Consider the following 20,474-nt stretch of genomic DNA (forward strand, 5'->3'; position numbering starts at 1 on the left):
GTATGGGCTACACACAGTGACATCCTTCAGAGGAGAGGAGTATGCAAGGGCGGAAGAAAGGCTAACTGCAGTGGAGATGCCTGGCCAACGTGACCTCAGCCGGGTGAATGAGGTTCACAGCAACAGCGATGTGGATAATACACTTGTGCATGATGAGAATGCTGCTCCACTTCCATCACCTTCCTCCCAAAGTCTGTAGCCCCAGTCTAATTGTGAGAAAAATACCAGCCAAACCCAAACTGAGGGTTCTTCTACACAACAACTGACCAGCACTTCTCAAAATTGTCAAGGCCATCAAAAACAAGGAAGAGGCCCTGGCTGGGTAGCTCAGTTGGTTAGCACATCGTCCCAGTACACCAAGGTTGTGGGTTTGATCCCTTGGCAGGGCACATACAAGAAACAATCAATGAATACAGAGGTGGGTGGAACAACAAAAAAAGTAAACATTTCTCTTTAAAAAAAAAAAAAAAAAGGAAAAAAGAGTTTGAGAAATAGTCACAGCCTAGAGAAGCCTAAGGTAGTGCCCTAGAACCAAAAAAAAGGCATAAGGTATAAACAAAGGAAATCTGAATAAAATGTGAACTTTGGCTAATAGTAATGTATCAACATTGGTTCATTAATTGTGAAAAACATTCCATAACTAATGTAATGTGGGGAAACCAAGTGTGGGATATCTAGGATCCCTGTGTACTATTATCACAATTTCTCTGAAAACCTAAAACCGTTCTAAAATAACATTTTCTTAAGTCATACTGGGGAGTGAACTCAAAACTCTTTGGAAGGCTTATCCAGTCTCTGCCTCACCTCCCATTCTCTTCACAACCCTCTGCAGCTGGGCCTCTGTTCCCCATTACAGTCAGTACTTCCTTTTTTTTTTAAGTATTTTATTGTTTATGCTATTAGAGTTGTCCTACTTTTTTCCCTTCGCCCTCCCTCCACCCAGCCACCCCCTGCTTCCATAATCAGTCCCTTCACTGTTGTCCATGTCCACGGGCCCTTCGTATATGTTCTTTGAGTAAGTCCTTACTTAATTCTGTCAGTAGGTTCTTGGAAACTGCCTTTAAGCAAATGACATATAAGAAAACCCATTTTACCATAGGCTAATTGATATAAACAAGAAGTAAGTTCCTATGGCATAATTCTGATCACAAAACTTCTCATTAAAGACCCGGCAGCTCAGGGAGCAAGGTGGGAACCTGCAGTGGGAACCCACCCTGGACAGGACGTGCTTCCAGGGCCACTCATTCCCACACTCACTCACTCAGTCTGGGGCAGTTTAGACACCCAGCTCACCACATGCACAGCTTCAGGATGTCAGGGGAAAACCCACGCGGTCATGGAGAGGACATGCAAACTCCACACACACAGCGGCCACAGACAGCAGCTCTGGCCAGGAATCGATTGTTTTTTCCTTTGTCAAAGTTAGAATGAAATGATGTTGAATGAAATGACATTATTCAGGGACCTGCTGTAGTCCACTGCAATGGCTTGTGTTAAGGTTACTGGGAACCTTCCGGTTGCCAAATCCAGTGCTCAATTCCCAGTTTCCAGCTAACTCCATTTCTGCTTCTTAGGCAGCACTCGATAGATGACCACTCCTTCCTCCAGTAATTACTTTTTTTATAAAGTCTTTTTAAAGATTTCTTTTTAGAGAGAGGGGAAGGGCGGGAGAAAGAGAGGACAAACATCAATGTGTGGTTGTCTCTCAGCACCCCTTATTGGGGACCTGGCCCCAACCCAGGCATTTGCCCTGACTGGGAATCAAACCAGTGACCCTTTGCTTCACAGCCCAGCACTCAATCCACTGAACCATGACAGCCAGGGCCAGTAAGTACTTCCTTTAGTCCCCGAAGACACCTGTTTTTCTCCAACCACCTACCCCTCACCCGCAGGAACGACCCTGGTCAAGGTCCTGGGATCATCTCTTCTCTAGCCACACTCTTTCTGATCTAGGTAATTTCACTGTTTTAAAAACCACCCCCACACTGATCACTCCCACATTTACATCTCCAGCCTGGACAAAAGCTCCAGATTCTTACACTCGGCTTTCCCCCTTAGTCTTGTCATATCAGTAAACGCCACCATCATTCAGCCAGCCTCCCGAAATTAAAAAACTCACTGGTGACTCCCTTATCTAATTCATCAGCAGATTCAGGCAAGTTCTACTTTCAAAAATGTACCTGCAAGTTCCCACCAAGTCTATAATAGCTGCTTCCTAAATGCTTTTGAGCTTCCACACTTACACTGCTATTGTGTTTTCCAGATAACAGCCAGAGTGAATGGGAAATAAATATATCGCTGTATCTGATGATGTAAGTATATCACTATATCTGATGAAGTTACTTCCCTGCTTATAACTTTCAAAGAGCTTTCCAGGCACTGAGAAGAGGATCCAACCCCCTGAAAAGAACGGATGGGCCCTACCTAACCTGGCCCCCACGCCTCTCATAGTCGCCCCACTGTGTTCTGTGCTAAACTTCACTCAGTCTGATTTTGCCACACTCCTTCTTTTGCTGTTCCTGGACCATGTCAATCCCATTCCCAACTCAGGGACTTTGCTCTCGCTGGTGCCTCTGCCTGGAATGCTTCTCCTCTACACCCCCACGGTGCTCACTCCACTTCACCCAGCTCCCTGCCCAAATGTCAGAAGCTCTTTCAAACACCCAATCCAAGATGGTCCCACTGCCCCACATCACTCCAGCCCCTTACGCCAGAGGTTCCTGAACTTTCCTGGTTCACAGCACCCTTACTGTCGCAATTACTTTCTTTTGAAGTGCCTCTCAGCCAAAAAAGAAAACCCCAAACTAACAGTTCTGTTTCAATAGTAAGGGCCAAATAAATTATTAAGTATTTAAGCCCTAATAACTTAGTGGCAGTATGAAAAAATCATACACTTGATTAGAAAAAAATAATATTTCTATTTCATTTTAAATGACCACAATTACTTACAAATGAGATGCGTGTGCCTGCTGGGGACTGAAGTGTTCTCAAACCTTGGGGTCGGACTAGACACCGCACAACATTCCACATTTGATTTTTTATGGTACTTATGTTTGACCACAGCAGCCACCAAAAACCCAGCTTTGAAAAGATATGATATGCCCTGACCAATGTGGCTCAGTTGGTTGGGCATCATCCCACAAAGCAAAAAGTGGCAGGTCCAATTCCTGGTCAAGGCACATCCGTGGGTTTCAGGTCGGTCCCCTGTTGGGGCGCGTACAAGCGGCAACCAATCAATGTTTCTCTCTCACACCAATGTTTCCTCTCCCTCTCTTTCTCCTTCCCTTCTCCTGTCTCTAAAAATAAATAACATCTTTTTTTAAATGATATGATGTTAATATCAAAAGGAATGCGGCACCATCAAATGTTGAAACTGAATATCCTCAAGCTAAACGTGGTGTTCCAAAAGACTTCACCTATCTCCGTGTTTACCTTCAAAATGTTAAATGTCCCACAGCGTCACTGTGAGTTCATTGCACTGCCCCAGAGTGCGTCGGCAAACAGTTTGGGAATTTGCTATTAACATTTTTCCTCCTACTAATATCATATGATGTTATCTATTAATATATTCATTGCTTTATTGAATGCTATTTCCACTAAAATGTAAGGTCTGTGAAGCAAGGGCTTTGTCATCTTTCTGCTATTTCCCAGTGACCTGGAACAGCATCCAGTGCATAGTTAGGTGTTCAATGTGTTAAGTGCATAAAATATCAGGAAACTTAAGTTGAAGTCTAGCTCTACCATTACTTTCCTGTGTGACAAATTACTTCCTCTCTTTGGGTCTTAGTTTACTCATCTATAAAGCAGAGACTTTAATGTAAATATCTAATGGGGCTTTAGAATATGCAAAGGCTCTTTCTGCATGTCAGTGCTTTCTACGGACCCAGGACTTTTTTAAGTAGTTCCTACTAACAGTCAGACCGAAAGGACATGTAGGCAGCTTAGTTGGGTCGTAAGCGGGCAGCGCACTGACTGTGGAGGAGCCTGCCTCTCTCTGCTCTCACACTGCGTCTGTCTCAGGACTCCATCAAGCAGGGGCTGGCAAGCCTTCATTCCCCGAGCTACGTATGGAAACTTTAAGGCATGATCTGGGGATTTCCAGCTACGGGCAGTCTTCTCGGAATCTTTTCTCTCCTGAATCTGGCACGGAAGCGGGCTGTCAGCAGCTCCTCACCAAACTTGCCATCACACAGCCCCTCTCTGGCCACAGCTTCCTGTCCTTCCTCCTCTCCTGCTTCCCCACTCCCACTCTGTCCCTTCTTCCTGTGTTCGTCGCCAAGTCCTATAAATCCTCTCTCCTAAATATTTTATTTCTTTATCCTCACCTGAGGACATGCTTAATGATTTTAGAGGGGGTGGGGGTAAGGGGAGGAGAGAGACAACAATTGGTTGCCTCTACTATGTGTCCCAACCAGAGACTGAACCTGTAACCTTAGCCACGCACCCTGACGGGGAATCAAACTCTAGACCTTGTGGTTTACAGGGCAATGCTCCAATCAACTCAGTCACACCAACCAGGGTTCTCCTAAATATTTTTATGCTTCACCCTATTCTCTACCTGCTACTGCCATGCCCTAGCTTAGGCCCTGAATATTTCTGGAAAGCACACTTAGTGATTGCCCTGCCTCCATTCTCACCCACTCTGATCCATTATGCCAATGCCCAGAAGAAAGGAATTTGCACATGTCATTCCTGTGCCTAAAATCCCTAAATAACTTCCATCACCTTTGGACTAAAACCCAAGCCCTGGAGTATTACATACAAATGAAACGGAGGGTCCTTATGGCTTTGATTACATTTCATTTTAAGTCCTAGCTCTAGAAATCACCTCTCTCTTTCTCTTCGCTTCAGAGACCTAGCTTTTACCTCAATAATCAGGACCTGGCTAATGGTCACACAATGGGGACCTCCAGCAGGCTAAAGATAACATCTTGACCTATGTTTAGTTGCTGAGCCCTAAGATGGAACCGCCCCCTGGCTACTTTTCCGTGAAACCAGACAGAGGGATGCCAGAACAGACCTCACAGCTATTCTCAAGGCCTGAAGAAATGATTCACTGCCCGAACGTTACCTCCAATCAGCTCCTTGCACGACCCCAAACTCCTAACCGAAGGTATCTTGTGATTTTTACCCTGCAACCCACACAACATTAAGGAGTTCAGGCTTTTGAGCATTAGGTTTCGGTTCTCCAAAGCAGCACCATTCATAATAAAATAGCCAATATTGCCCCACAGCAATTCTCGGTGTTTAGGGTTTGCCTCTGCTAGCCCCGGGTAGACGAGCTCTCTCTGTTCTGTAACATAGGGACCTTCATAATTAGTCCCAGACTACCCTTCCAGCCCCACCTCCCACCGCCCACTCCTACCTCCAATCCAGTCGCACACACCCAAGCCAGTCACACCAAAATGACTTATCTTTTTAGAATGTTGCCTCACCCTACTCCTGACTCTAGGTGTATCCTAACCACCCCTCAATCCTACCTACATGTGGTGAACTACAAACTCATCCTTCAGGACCCAGCTTAGGAAGCATCTCCTTCAAAAGTGTCTCTGGTCTCCTCCTTAAGATTCTCACATACCCAGTGCTTCCCTCTATCATGGCATTTATCATAGGAAAATTACAACCGGGCTTAACTCTTTTTATTTGGCTTACCTCTTTAGCTAACCAAGGACTGATGTCTTTTCTTATGGCCCCCACGGACCACAACATATGGAACAAACCAAGCTGTCACTAACCACACACTGAACAACAGCCACAGGGCAAAAGCTCAATGCCATCTCTGGGTGCTTTCTTGATGAGCCCTTTTCACACCTACAACTGAAAGCATTTCCCAGTAAGAGTCTACTTACTAGGTCAACCAGAACAACAAGTGAAGCTCGATCTGGATGTATAAAAGCACATAAGTGTTCCATTTTTCTTCCAAATTTTCTTCCAAATTCTGAGCATTGCACTGAACATCTTATACAACCAAAACCCTTCTCACATACTTCACTGACTAGATTAACGACAACCCCTCGGGCTCCTCCTGGAGCCCGAGCAGCTGTGTAGAATGAATCAGATCCCGGCCCCTTACTGAAATCCCTGGGGCTAAGTGTATTTTGGAATTCAGAACTAGGAGGGATGTCAGAAAGATAACACAGTACCTACACCATATATTATACAACACGCCCAGCAGAGTCTGAGCCAATACCCAGTAATCAAAACTTTAATATTTCCACGGTACAATTTATGAGTAGTAACACTTTGTGCGATAAATAAAGTCTATAAATAGTCTTATATCAGTCAAGCAAGTCTTACTGCCAAACTGAGCTTGGGCCAAGCTTACAAGAAATTTTTTTTTCAGTCTTCTGAACTGCTGATAAAGGACTGAGGATGGGGGTGAAGAGCATAGCCTGACATATCTACATGCACCAGAAATGACTGAAGTGTATGTCTACACACACATGTACCACATGTTTACCAACATACACTTACTTATATTTATGTAGACAAATACATACATACAGGGGAAAGTGTGGAAGAGTATACATCAAATGTCAACAGTAGTCATTTCCCAGTGATAGGATTTTTCTTTTTGCTTATAGGTACTAAGTTCGCCAAAATAATATATATATTTTATATATATATATATATATATATATGTATGTATGTATACATACACACACATATCCAGCACTATTTTCTATTTTCAGTTATATATGTAAAATAGGCTTTGGAGTCAGACTTAGGTTCCATTTCTGGCCCTGCCACTTACTAGGTGTAGGACCCTGAGAAAGTTATCTGACTTCTCTCTAAGCTTCTGCTTCCTCAACAAAGATAAGTTATCTACTTCATATGGTTACTGTCTTCCTTTACCATGGTTAACTTAAGGCTCTCTCAAACAGCATGGCCAAACCAGACCTGTTAAAGGCCCTTATCTACAAAACAAAGATGGGAGGGAAGGCCGCAGTTTCACTGTCTTGCAGCCAGGCCTACCCCTGACTTGGGGCCTCAGCTTTGACTAAAGTATCAGATCACGTAAGGAAAAAAAGTAAATTCAACCCAAAATCCAAATACCCCATTTCTTTTGAGAACTGTCCAAGTAGCGGCAACATTTTTTCTTAATTCAATTGTTCCTTCTCTCTCCTCCACTTGTCCCACTTCCCCCTGCAGGTCCCCTAGTTATTTGTAGGTCAGAGACCAGTGCTGCCCAACAGAACTTTCTGTGATGATGAAAATGTTCTGTAACTGCACTGCCCAAAACAGTAGCCACTAGTCCCACTTGAACACTTAAAAAATGTGGCCAGACGGGATGAGAAACTGAATTTATTCTATTTACCTAAATTAAGTTTAAATACCCGGCAGCTACCATATTGATCATTACCTGCCTAGATCTTGTTCTTTATCTTCTACAAGAATCATCAGCCATCACAGTCGATTCTAAAGGATGCTGTCCAGTTCTACCTGAGCTCAGTCCCTCCACTGTCAACTGGGGGTTTCTGCAAGATGTTCTTTCCAGAGGTGAGTCCCAGGTAAAACAGTGCTTTGATATCCAGGCCCTCTCTGTCACTAGCACCGTCTTTCTCCCCATCGTCTTTCTCCCCATCGGCCAGGTTGGCCATCCTGCCAGTCCTCACCCCTCTCCCGGGGCCCCCAGAGCCAGTCATTCATCTGGTCTCTTCACTCTCACAGCTGCCTTGCTCCAGGCCATCCTCTCCACACCTGTTATCTCAAGAGTCTCCCAACTGTGAGGTCCTCCCACTTCTCCCTACCGATGCAGTCTCCAAACCAGGCCAGATTCAAACCTGATTTCATCTCTCCCTGCTCTAAAACTTGCAGCGTGACCCCACTGCCCACAGGTTAATATCCAAACTGGCTGAACTGGCATATAGGGCCCACACTGGCTCTACGCTCTCTCACCAGCCCGCCACCCGAAGATAGCCCACTCTGAATAGACTGGTTCCAAGTCATAAACTCTACTCATTTTAGAAGCAGTATTGCCAGGTAAAATTCAGCACCCCCAATAAATCTGAATTTCAAATAGACAATAATTTCTTCTGATATACTTATATCAAAAAAGCAGCTATTTCCCTGTAGTTCAAATTTAACTGAGTATTCTATAGTTTTATTTGATAAATATGGCAACTCTGTTTGGAACTGAATTGTTCACCAAAAATGTAGTCGATATCTCCAACAAAGATCAGGTTAAATTTGTCTTCACTTCTTTCTGCTGAATTTCTAAATACACTTGAATTAATGATGGGATGATGAAGCCATACAATAACTAGGGAAATAAGTTGAGCATTAATATTATTTCCCCTTTCTTTATTCATAGGAATTCAAGAGGAAATAAGAAGTTTCCTAGTTTGAAACAAGGCCAGCTAATTCAGAAACATTTGCAAGTATATATAAGACAGTTCGGATCTTGGAAATTAATTTTGAATATTGATGAGATTAAGTCAATGTGGTAAAAGAACATGGATGTCATTTTTATCACTTTTTCATAACTTTACTTTCAATGGAACTGTTTTTTAAAAAATAAATAGACTGGCCCCCCATGCACGCCACCCTCACTCCTGCCTCCATAGGAGGTCATATTCTTCACTCTCCAGCCACACTAGTGCTCGGTAGTCATTTCTCTGAATTCTGAAGGCCTTCTTACCCATACAACCTGTTTGAACAAGTTGTAACTTGTTAAGAGAAATTAGTGTGTTAGAAAAAGCCTTGGGCTTTGGAATACAATAGACCTGGCTATTTTACTGGCTCCATCCACTACCTCATATGAAATCCTAAGCAAATTACTTAATTTGTTTCCTCATTTGTGAAATCAGGATAACACTGCTCAACTTACAGAGAGACCAAAAGAAAAAACAAATGAAATTTAAATGGGTCGCGAGCCTAGCACAATGCCTGGTACCCAGAAGCTGTTCAGGAGCTGTTAGTCCTTCTCCCTCTACTCCGCCACTGCAGTCCCCCAGTGTCCTAATAACAGTGGTGACCACTTATTAAGTACCCTCTAACAGCTAGCTATTGCACTAAGTGTTTTATATGTTACTTCTGATTGTGGGCCTCATTTCTACAAATGAGGCTACTGAGGCTCAGAGCAGAGAGCAGACAAGCCCACGGACACAGAGTCGAACTCGTAAATGGCACTATAAACATTAAAACCCAGATTTGCTGGACTCCACAGCATCCCCTTTTGCAAACATGAACACATCTTCAATGAAACTATATACTCTTGGGGGTACTATATGAATAGAAGGGCTGGGTCTGTTCAGATAACAAAGTAGAAGTACCATCATGGTCCCCACAGGATGTGTGGGTGTGTGGCTGTCATTGCTGGGTGGAGATTTCGTCCTACCCTTCCTGAGCTGCTACTAGACAGGTCTAGGAGGAGGTGTCCTCTCCTATCTTCTCAATCTCTGGCCTTTGCTTCCTTTTCCAGCACACTTGGAGGCTAAAATACTGTGAGCCAAATAGCCGACAGTTCAAACTGGCAGGAGCAAGTGGGTTGGTTCGATGCTTATCAGTGACACTATGCTGTGCACACAGCACCAGGGAGCCATCCCATGGGCCCAATCAGCCTAAGACAGGGCAACACATACCAGCAAGAGACACATACGTTCAATACACGGGGACACAAAACAGATCCAGATCCAACCACCCAGAACCCAAGTCAGGCTGAACTCAGTTTGACAATGACAGTAGTATCATCATGAATACTATTTATAGCAAAGATTAAGGCTTACTACCTAGCAGACATGGCTTTAATCACTTTACAAATATTCTTTCCCACCATTCCATGAGGTAGGTGCTCCTATTACCTGTACTTTACAGGCCAGGAGATAAACACTGGGAGGTTGAGTAACTCGCCAGGAACACATAGCTAATAGATAACACTGCCAGGATTCAAACCCAAGGTATCTGGGTCAAGAGTCTGTGCTCTTAACCAATAAACTATATTAACTATTGGAAAAGCAGGGAGTTCAGAAAGCATGTCTGGCAGAGGAAATAATTTCAGCGCCAAGACATGGCATTGTGGTACACTCAGAAATAAGTAGTAAGTAGTATAAATCATAGGCACGTTACCTGCCCTCTCTCAGCCTCAATCTCTTCATCTGAAAATGGGCATGCTCTCATGGAACTCCCATGGCACAGTGTGACGCACGCACCACAAAGAGCACTTAATATAATACATGGCAGCTGTTAATAATAATAGGCGAAACAGTACCTAGCACACAGCACATAAGGCAGGGAACTCTTGAGGGAAGCCCCTAACACAGGGCACCCGGCATTAAAAAGAATGAAAAGAATCCATTTCTCCTATTTCAGCCTGGCCACCACCCCCAATAGTTCTATTACATTCTTAAAAGTCTATCATGCTTTTGGGTATCTTTCTTTCTTTTCAGTCTTTTTAACATTTCCCATTCTCTCATAGCTTAAAATAAAAGTATCATAGATTTTGGCATTTAAAATGAGCAGACATCACTAAAAACACATCGTGTGCCCAGCAAACCTTTGGGCTTTGGACTCAAACTCCAATGTGCACCCTGTGCACATTCAACGTAGGTTAGCAAAGACGAAATACAACCTTTTCATCCTTCAAGGAGGAAGACAGTCAATTACACTACTTTAGGCAACAGAAGGTTGGAGTGGTGACAGGTTATTGGAAGGATGACTTGATTTCGTCCTTCACACTCTCCCTCCGGTGGGCTTTCTGTGAGCCGCCTGTGGTCTGGTGATAAAGCTGAAAGAGAAGTGGACAGAAGCAAACCAGGAAGAGGGGAGGGAGGTGCAGAGCATGCTCAAAGAGGAAGGGGGCAGGAGTTGTGCAGGCTGGAAACACTTCAGGCTATGAACTGTAAAGGCCATTGAGATTCGAACAAAGGTGGCAGGCATTTTTGAGCACCTACAAGGTGCTAATACAGGCTTTAGTGTGGCATTCGGGGAGGAGAGAGGGTGCGAAGTGCTAAGAGCAGCAAATTCAAGCTTATAAAAAGGTAGCTGAATGAGCAGTTAACAAAGAGATGAAAAAGGACAGGGGTTTATCCAGAAATAGTGAGCAGTCAAGTGTGAAGTCAGAGGAAATGAAGGTGAGTTGAGGCAGATTAAGACTAGATTAGGGGGCTAAACCAGGCTGTGCAGGACTTGAACTCCAGGCTAAAGACTCTGAATTTTATTCTGTAGGCAACAGGAAATGATGCAACATTCAAGTTCACATACAAAATAGTAATGCATGATAAAAGTTATGTTCTAAAGAGATCCCTAAGGGAAAAAGAGGCTTAAGAGAGGAACATCCATCACTATACTACTCCTGGTAAGAGGATAACAACATTAACTACAGGATTTTTTTTTTAATTTTCAAAAAAATTTTAAATTGCAGAAAAAGAATGAACAGAATTTGGTTATTAGACATAAGAGGGGAGGGAAGAGTCAAGGATGACCGAGTATTTTAGTGATTGCATTAACAGAAAAGAAACTAGAGGGAAGGAAGGAGTAAAAGAGAAAAATGAGTGTCGTTATTTGGAATAAAACAGTCCAGGATGGGCCCTGAAGACAGCAGCCAGTTTCTAAGTTCTTGAAGGTATGAATTTGCAATTCCTAAATGAGTTTCCCTAATAAAGCACCCCTAAGTAATTCAGCATTCCTTAAGTCATGCGTGACCTCTTCTAGGAGGCAAAAACATTCACTACCATTTTACAGATGGAAGAAAGGAAAGTCAAGAGACATGTCTAATGTTGTACCAAGTCGCAATAAAGAATATAAAAATAAAAATATCCAGGCCACTTAGACATATACTTTGTTCAAATCCTCATCATTCATGCTTGCTGGCTTCAGCTCACATATGCATCACTGGGAAAACCTACAAATTTGTTATAGCGTATTTCAAGCAGCAAAGAAAGCATGCAAGTAAGCTAGCTTCTATGTTCCAACACTGTCTTTCCTCTAAGAAATACTGATGCCTCCCTCTTCCTGAACCTTCCGTCCCTGAGGACTTTCTGTGCAAGGCTCCACTGCTAACTGAGTGTTTGTGGGTCACGTCACTTGCTCTCCAGGCCTACTGTAGAATTCCAAAACAAACTGTTTTCTGAAGGAAGTCTTTAGGGGTTTCTCCAGTTCTAGAAACAAACACAAGATTAAATGGGACAGAGAGGGAAAATGGAGAAGGGAACAACAAAAGGAGGAAGAAAAGTGAACTGCCATTCTCTCTTGTTTAAAGAAACAAAGTGATTCAAATGAATTTGCTTGGCAGCCTGCAGAGCTTGCTACAAAGGGGGAGGTGACAGGGCAGGCGGTAATTCTACCTGTGGGATAAACATCTAGGAATACTGATTTTCTCCTTGCTAAAAGGATGTTGGTCACACAGACTTCACTTACTGAGAAACAGACAGACAGACAGACACACCCGGGGGCTATTTTCCACATTCTCTCTGGCTTCTACCCTGATAATTTAGGTTACCCTTTATGCTACCCTGAGATATAAATAGCATCCATTTCCTTTCTCAGGCCAGTGAGACTTGAAGCTTTGTTTCCTGGGTCCAGGGGAAAAACTACTGAGTTACTACAAAGCTGCCTCACTTTGAATCACCATGGAATAAGAAAACCACTTCAAAAGACCAAAACGTGTTTGTTACTACAACTTTGGTAAATTGGTCCAGAATTGCCCCAGTGGGACTTTTGAGTAGCTGTTTCCTTTCTAGTGCACAGCTCAGAATCCTCCTAGAACACAGCTCCAGGTCTTTGCATGTGCCCAGGATGAAAAGCAGGTGAATATTTTACAAAATGACGTGTATGTACTGAGCCATATACAGAATCCCCCAAAGGGCTTTCTGGGTAACAGCATCTTCAGTTGCTAGACAGAAATATTTCTCTTTATAGCTTTGTAAGGAAAGAAAAAGCTACACAAAGAAGAGCAGTTATGTAAGTGAAGAACAGAAGCCCTCCTTACCTGCAGCAGCTACTTGTCTGAAACCCATGCAAGGTTTTAGAAGCTGAAGAGGCCTAGAGAATCAGATAAACAGGCTGCCACTCAACCAGAAGCATTACAACCTCACAACTTAACTCACTGGTCTGAACTTGAACACATGCACTCCAATCTAAAACTAGCTGCACTTCATTTTTCTACCACAATCCCTACCAAGCTTGCCCTGACACCCTGAATTCAGCAGACACCAAAGAAACACATGTTGGAGAGAAGCATCAAAATGAGAGCTTTCCTTTCTCTACCAAGGCAAAGGTAAGGAGTAAAGACCAGATTCACCTTGTCCCCACAAAACCTAGTCCTTTAAGGTGCTCTTACTCTTGGCTCACTCTGCAAAGACTGTCTCCTGTTCAGCTGACCCAACACTCTTATTTCTATTTATGGATGGCTGGATCTCTTGGGGCTGACTGCTCCTTGAGGGAGCCATGCTTCTCCTGATGTGCATGACAAATGGAATTTTCAAGCAGCTTTAGGTTGGTTCCCCAGGCTACCAGGAAGTAGATATTTTGATTATGTGCTTATAGGAAGAACCAAATCCACTACCTGTTTCCCTTGGGGCCACACAGAGGAGGCCCAAAGGTTCCTTCCACCTCATTTAGAAGCTGTGACTCTCCTGAGGCCACAACAACTCAAAACACAGCTGACCCAAATGGACGGAAATGGGGGCTTGATGCCATTTCTTCCCAATTTTAACGTAGCAATTACTAAGATCATCTACCACCATCCCCCCTTACTGTAGATATTATGATGGGGACCAAGCATTTCAAAACAAAAATAAAACCAAAACCTTGACAAAAATGTCTCGCCAGCAAGTGTCTAGTTTCTATTTTTCTGAAAGGAAACGAGTGATGCTGAGATCCCTGCAGCATTTATCACCGGGGGCTTATCACCGGCTTCAGGGCTGTGCTGACTTCTCACAGAAGACCCCTCTCCACTTAACAGCCTGGTTCTGGTGTGCTGGCCAAGGAGACAGAACCCACCTTTTCCTGTGGCCACTGAGCCTGTCCTCCGCCCACTGTCACAATCCCAGCAGCCTCTTTCCAGGGGCAAGGATATGTTCTTAATCTTAAACTGTCCTACACCATTGCCCAGAATGTCATGGAAACTGAAGCAGTAGCTGTCTCGAGATCAGCACTTCAAGTGAGCTGAGATAAACCCTTGAAAGATGCAAACTGTCAGCCCCCCCAGGCGCTCTGACCACCACTTGTGGTGGCCGCAGTGAAGGAAAAGTGTAAGCACTGAGGCAGTCCTTGGCTCGCCTGGTTTCCTCTCATCCTACACACTTGTGCAACATGCCATTCCCCTACCCCTCCTAGTTTCCAGGCCCGGTGAGAGGCGGTGAAGTGCGGGCCCACACTTCACGCGGCTACATGAGAGACTCTCCATCTCTAGCAAGTGGCTGAGAAAAGGGGCACCTATGGGTACTAGCGGTCATGCCAAAGCTCGCCCGTACCTGGAGCCACATGGGCACGCCCAGGAGGAAAAAACACCAGGGCGCCCTTGCAGAAAACCTAGGAGCTGGACAGAAAATACAGGTCTGCAGGTCCTCCCAAAGCACCCGACTGACCCAAATTTCGGCCCTCAGCTCGCGCTCTCCAAAAGACACCTCCTGCTCGACAATTGACCTTTTGTGCTGCACAACATTATCCACCAAGGGTTGGGTGGAAAAAAACCCAGTCCCTTCACCTGTAACCTCATCCTGGTCTCCCTTCCCAGGGAGGACCGGTCTGGCCTGGACTCCGGCTCTGCGCACAGCCCGATCCATCCCAGGGACCGACAGGAGAGCCAGACAGCCCCGATACGCGCAGCATTCCTCACGCAAAGGGAAGGTTCCATCGCGGCGCCTGCACCCCCACACAAGCCAAACTCGGAATGTCAGGACTGACGAAACTGACTGCAGGTTAGGATGGAGAACCCGAGGCTCGGAGAGGGGCAGCGACCGGCCCCAGGACACACAGCGAGTCAGAGTCGAGCTTTACTACACAACTCCGACCTCGGGATTCCAGAATACCCCGTCGCTGCCCGCCTGCCCTCGTCACGCCCGACCTGGAATAACTAACATTCCCCCTCAGAACTTCAGCCCTAGTGTCTCCGCCTCCGCAGCGCCAGAACCTCGGTCTGTGCCGCGCGCATCCATCGGCCGAACCGCAGGCCCTGCCCACCTGAGGGCCGGGCCACAGCCGTCCCCGGCCCAGAGCCCCAGCCCAGCTTCCCACCGCGCGCCGAACCTGCAGAGCCTCGCTCCCGAGAACCCGCGGCGGCGGACATTTCCTTGCTGCTTCCTCAAGCTCTTCATCTCGTCGCCGCACCACCCCTCCCTAGCTGCCCACAGAAGAGCCCGCCCCCGCATGCCACCTCCTCCAATCAAAGGCGGGTCAGCTCCATAGCCACGCCCCCTAGGCATAATGAGCCCGCCCCTGCAGCTGGGCCTACTCCAATCCCCACCGCCTCTTTCGAGATGGATACACACCACCTCCAATTCTGGCGCACCCGGTCCAGGTGCCTAGGGCCGAGTTCCAACCTGGCGGCGGGGGTTCCGGCTCCGTACACCTGTAACGAGACAGCCACAGGAACTCCGGATTCGGGGTCTCGGGATCCAAGCCTGCGGCAATAACAAGGAGGAAATACTCAGCCACGGGCTTGAAGAACTGGCTTCACCTGTGCATGACTGTATGCCCGTGAGCAAATCGCTTACCTCTTCCGTAGTCTCCAAGCCTGCTTCCCTGTTTCCCTTCACGCACAGGGTAGGTCCGAGATTCAAATGCAATAATAATAAATGTGTAACCAAAAGTGCCCTTCTAATGTAGACTAGTGCCATTCCTCCAACCTCGTGGTAACCGTGTGCCAAGTCCTGTACTTCACAGGTATATTACTCCTTAATCCTTACAACAAATTGAACAGGTAGGGAACTATTTATCGTCCCATGGCAACTGAGCTCAGAGTGGTGAAGTCTAAGGTCACACAGCCTGAGAGGCAGAGTGGGAACTCAAATACATGTCAGTACTAGGGAGTGGATAGGATACTTTAACTAATCTCCATCAGCAACTTGCAAGCCACTCCAAATAAATACATACTCTAAAAGCAGTGTGCTTGCTGTAAAATGCTCCTTCAAGACAAGCCCTCTGATAACCCTTTAACCAGATTGCCAGAAATTATTGATTCTCCTCTGCTTACCACTCAAACCCAGGTCTCTCTGGCTTCCAAATACTTGCTGTTACTTCCTACGCTATCTTGCCTGCATCCCTTGTAGAACTGCGTGAACCTGACCAAAGTAAATGGATTTGCAAGGGCATAATAAATTAGATTTGGGTCCTAGTCCTGATGATGGCACTGCCAGACACAGCTTTTAAATTATTGTCAGTATTTACATGTTATCAACCTATTCCGGTCCTCATCTGACCCTCATAAAACTCTTGGAGTAGTAGATAAGGCAAATTCGTGTTTTCATTGTATAAATAATAAAGCCAAGGCCTGAAGAAATGAAATATATTATTCACATTCACAACTAGGAAGTGGCAGAGCTGGGATCTGAACTGAAATCTCTGGATTCTGTGGGCTTTGGAGTTAGAAACTGGGGTTCCAAGTCTATTACCTCAACTGATCAATGACCTTTGGTAAATTATTTACCTTCTCTACATTAGTTAACTCATCTATATAACAGAATATCTAGTCTTTATTATTGCTCAAAGACTGAACAGGAGAACATGTTTGTTATATGTTGTCTAGATATCTAGAAAAATGTCTCAACACATAGTAGATACTAATTAATGTTAGCTAATTCTTTTCTCTAACTGTGGTCTCGTGACCAAGGTACTTCCGCTCCCTGGCTTTTTGTGCTGCACATTATCCACCAAGGACTGTGTAGAAAAGGCCTAGTTACCTTCACCTGTAATCCCATTCTGCACTTCAGTCCCTTTATCTAAAATACAAGAGTTGGGACTGGTGGATATCCAAGAGACTGTCAGCTCTGAGAGTCCCTTATCACTCAGGCCCCACCCTAACAACTACTCAATGAAGTTGAGTTAGTGCAGTTTCCCTGCTGATTACCCCAGGTGTGGGCCCCAGAAGGAAAAATAGCTACAGGGATTGACAGATAACTAAGCCTAAAAGAAGGAAGTCATCCTCCACCCCTCTCCTCTGTTCATCCACTCAACACATTTTTTTTTAATTCACTTACTCTTTTTTTTTTTTTAAGAGAAGGGAAGGAGAAAGGGAGGGAGAGAAACATCAATGTGTGGTTGGCTCTCACATGGCCCCCACTGGGGACCTGGCCCACAACCCAGGAATATGCCCTGACTGAGAATCGAAACAGCAATCCTTTGGCCCGTGCTCAATCCACTGAGCTACACCAGGCAGGGCTCAACACATTTATTAAGTGCCTACCACATTACAGGTGCTGTTCCAAGCACTGGGGCTAAAGTTGTGAACCCCCAAACTCATTGTCCCCATGGCACCACCATTCTCATCTGTTTGATCTCTCCAGTCCATCCTCTCTTCCCCATCATCAGTACCAGGCCCTGGTCCAAGCCTCATAATTTTAATGCCTAAGCATTGCAAAACTTCCCATCGATTTCCTTGCTGTAGGCTCTCCCCTTCCGCACCAGCTGCCAGAGGAACTTATTCTAACATGCAAATCCTGCCTTGTCATTCCTAGGATTAAAACTCCTACAGTTCCCCCACAAACTACAGGGCAAAGTGCAAGCTTTTTGCTCATTATTTAAGACCCTTTGCGAGTTGCCTCTACTGACTTCTCCTGACTCAGCTCTTTCCATACCCCTCCTCCCATCAAACAACCTGTTCTTCCCTCCAACTGCCCTTCTCTTCTTGTTGCCCGCCTAGAAAAACACTCATTCATCCTTCAAGCTCCCGCTTAAACACCTCCTAGACAAACCCTTCTGTGAATCATTTATATGATATGATACAGGGTGGCATGAGCTTAGGAAACATTAGGGCAGAACTCAAGAGCTCAGACTCCTGAGGGGACTATTTAATCCTGTCTAACCCTGGCTCTGTTGTTTACCAGCTATGTACTTAGGCAAGGCATCCTCTCTGAGCCGGTTTCCTCATTTGTAAAATGGAGACATTGAAAATACATACATGCCTTATAGGGCTGTAGTAAAGAAAATGAGATAATGTGTGAAAAGTTCTTAGAACAGTGTCTAACACAAGTCAACAATGAATGTTAGCTAAGTGTGAGCTGTCTTACACTGAAGGAGGAAATGTTTCTGAGCGACTATGAGCCGACTGCTTTACCATATCTTATCCCATTAATTCTCACAGCTCCATGAGGAAGTCTGCAAAACCAAGGTTCAGAGAGGTAAGGCGGTTTGCCCAAAGTCACACAGCCAGGAACCGGCAAAGAAAGGTTTCAAATGCAAGGGGCTGTGTAGCTTCAAAGACCATGCTCTTTGCTGGTTTTACTATTATTACCCCTCCTACAAATACTAATGATAATTATAAAATAAGCTAATGCCCTGGCTGGCGTAGCTCAGTGGATTGAGCGCGGGCTGCGAACCAAAGTGTCACAGGTTCGATTCCCAGTCAGGGCACACGCCTGGGTTGCAGGCCACAGCCCCCAGCAACCGCACATTGATGTTTCTCTCTCTCTCTCTTTCTCCCTCCCTTCCCTCTCTAAAAATAGATAAATAAAATCTTAAAAAAAAATAAGCTATCTTTAGTAGTTGAAGGTTCGGAGAAAAATTTCCCCTCACTTATAGAATAAACTTGAAACCCCTTAACCAGGCACACCCCAGTTTGCATCCAAAGGCGGCACCCTTCCTGGCACACCCCACAGTCGTTCCTGCTCCATAGAAGGAAACAAGTAATAGTGTTGGGTGAACACCTAAGCCCCAGCACCTGGTGGCTCAAATTTGCATGTTTTGTGGCTGATCCTCTGCTCTGTACAAACTCTCCTTTACAAATCTGCCTGGCTGATTTCCGGGTATAAACAAATTCTGCTCCAAAGGCCAGTAACCTCTCATTGTTACACCAAAACCAGGCTGTTTTCTCAGCTGCACTGGGGGACAGAGCAGGGTTCATGGGCAGGAGGGCCGGTATGTCCGACTTAGTTTTAGTTGTGCCTGGCAGAGAGAGGGGAGATGGGCCTCTAGAGGCTCTTGACCCTTCCAACTTGCAAAGGATCCTGCATCGGAATCATAACCCACCCTGGGCAGCTCTGCCCAGAGCCAGGAGGACAAAGGGACCCTGCTGGACTTAAAATTCCGGTCCAGAGACAGGAACTTTGAAACGCAAACACCATGGTTGGCTGGTGGCCTGGGGGGCCTCATGACCACATGACAGCAGCTTTGAGAGGACACAGAAACCGGAGTGTGAGTCCAGAGTGTGGAAAGGCAACTGGGAGTGGATAAGTGCCCAGCCACCCTCCCCAAGAGAGCCTGGGGTCTTACCTACCTGGACAGGCCCTGGCAACTTCCTGCAGGAACATCCTGGTGTGTGAACCAAAGGGTAGTTGGAATACAAGGTTGAGCTCTGCTGTGTTCAGCTGGACGGTCACATCTGAGCCTGCACAGAGGAAGCCAGAAATGAGCCCTTGAACATCAGGAGATTAGGATTGGTGCATCTTAAGGTTCGAGTCTCTAGAATGAAGCATCAGCAGCCCAAGCTCCCAAAGTCCCTTCAGTGCTTAAGTAATTCATGACAGACTGCTGTGGAGCAATAAGGAAACCCTCTGTAGCCTCGGCTCTCACTCCATAGAGGGCATAGGCCAATGCTCTCAAAACTCATTAGTTCTTGCTGCAGCAGTAGCACACAGAGCCGGCAGAGACAACTTCCCTGACCTATAGTCTATCCCCCAGCAAGTGGACTGAAAAACACATACGGACAGACAGGAGGGATCATCCATCAGCCAGTCTACCTGACTGGGCCAGGCATGTGCCAGGCACCGGGAATACTATGGTGAAGAGAACAGTTGTGGCCTATCATCAGAAAGCTAGCTAGCCTGGGTGGTATCTTGTTCATAGCAAACCCTAGCCCTGGGCAGCCACATGGGGAGTACCCCAAAACATATGTGCTGAACTAATGAAAAGTAGGAGCAATCTAGCAGAGTGATCAAGAGTGTGGGCTCTAGGGTCTGGGTTCTGAGTTTGAATCTTGGTTCTACCACTTACTAAATTACTTAATTTCTCTGACCCTCAGTTACCTGATCCATCAAATGGGGATGAAAATAGTGATAACCTCACAGAATTGTATGTCAAGTTCTTAGCATAAGAACTTTACAAGGTGATCATTGCTATTACTACTACTAGTACTATCTGGCGAAGAAGATAGACATTAAGTAAGTAAATTACTACAGGCAATTAAATCCCTGTGAAGCTGGCAAGGATGAGAAAACAGGAATGTGTATCAGTGAGATACAATTTCAGGAGTTCAACGAGGCTTCTTGGAAAAAGTTAAGTGTGAACTGAAGCCCTGAAGGATGAGTGGCTAAGTCAAAAGAGGTGCGAGGGCTTTTAGAAAGAGGGAGCAGCATGTGCAGGGGCTCCGTGCTGGAAAT

General features: G+C 45.4%; 1 protein-coding gene across 5 annotated transcripts in view; it reads right to left on the reverse strand.

Annotated features, from left to right (window-relative positions):
* INPP5B (inositol polyphosphate-5-phosphatase B) overlaps positions 1-20,474 on the reverse strand; it is a 52,608-nt gene that overhangs the window by 29,521 nt on the left and 2,613 nt on the right. For 3 of the 5 annotated variants that reach the window (XM_036025804.1, XM_036025803.1, XM_036025805.1), the window contains 2 exons: positions 19,373-19,483; positions 15,432-15,563 (listed from right to left, as the gene is read on the reverse strand). In XM_036025804.1, coding sequence (XP_035881697.1) covers positions 15,432-15,563; positions 19,373-19,483 — 243 coding nt within the window. Of the gene's footprint in view, positions 1-15,189; positions 15,296-15,431; positions 15,564-19,372; positions 19,511-20,474 lie in introns of those variants that run through there. The other 2 variants (XM_036025802.1, XM_028512255.2) reach the window with 2 other exon arrangements.

Source organism: Phyllostomus discolor, chromosome 5 (genome assembly GCF_004126475.2).
Source record: "Phyllostomus discolor isolate MPI-MPIP mPhyDis1 chromosome 5, mPhyDis1.pri.v3, whole genome shotgun sequence".
Lineage (NCBI taxonomy): Eukaryota > Metazoa > Chordata > Mammalia > Chiroptera > Phyllostomidae > Phyllostomus > Phyllostomus discolor.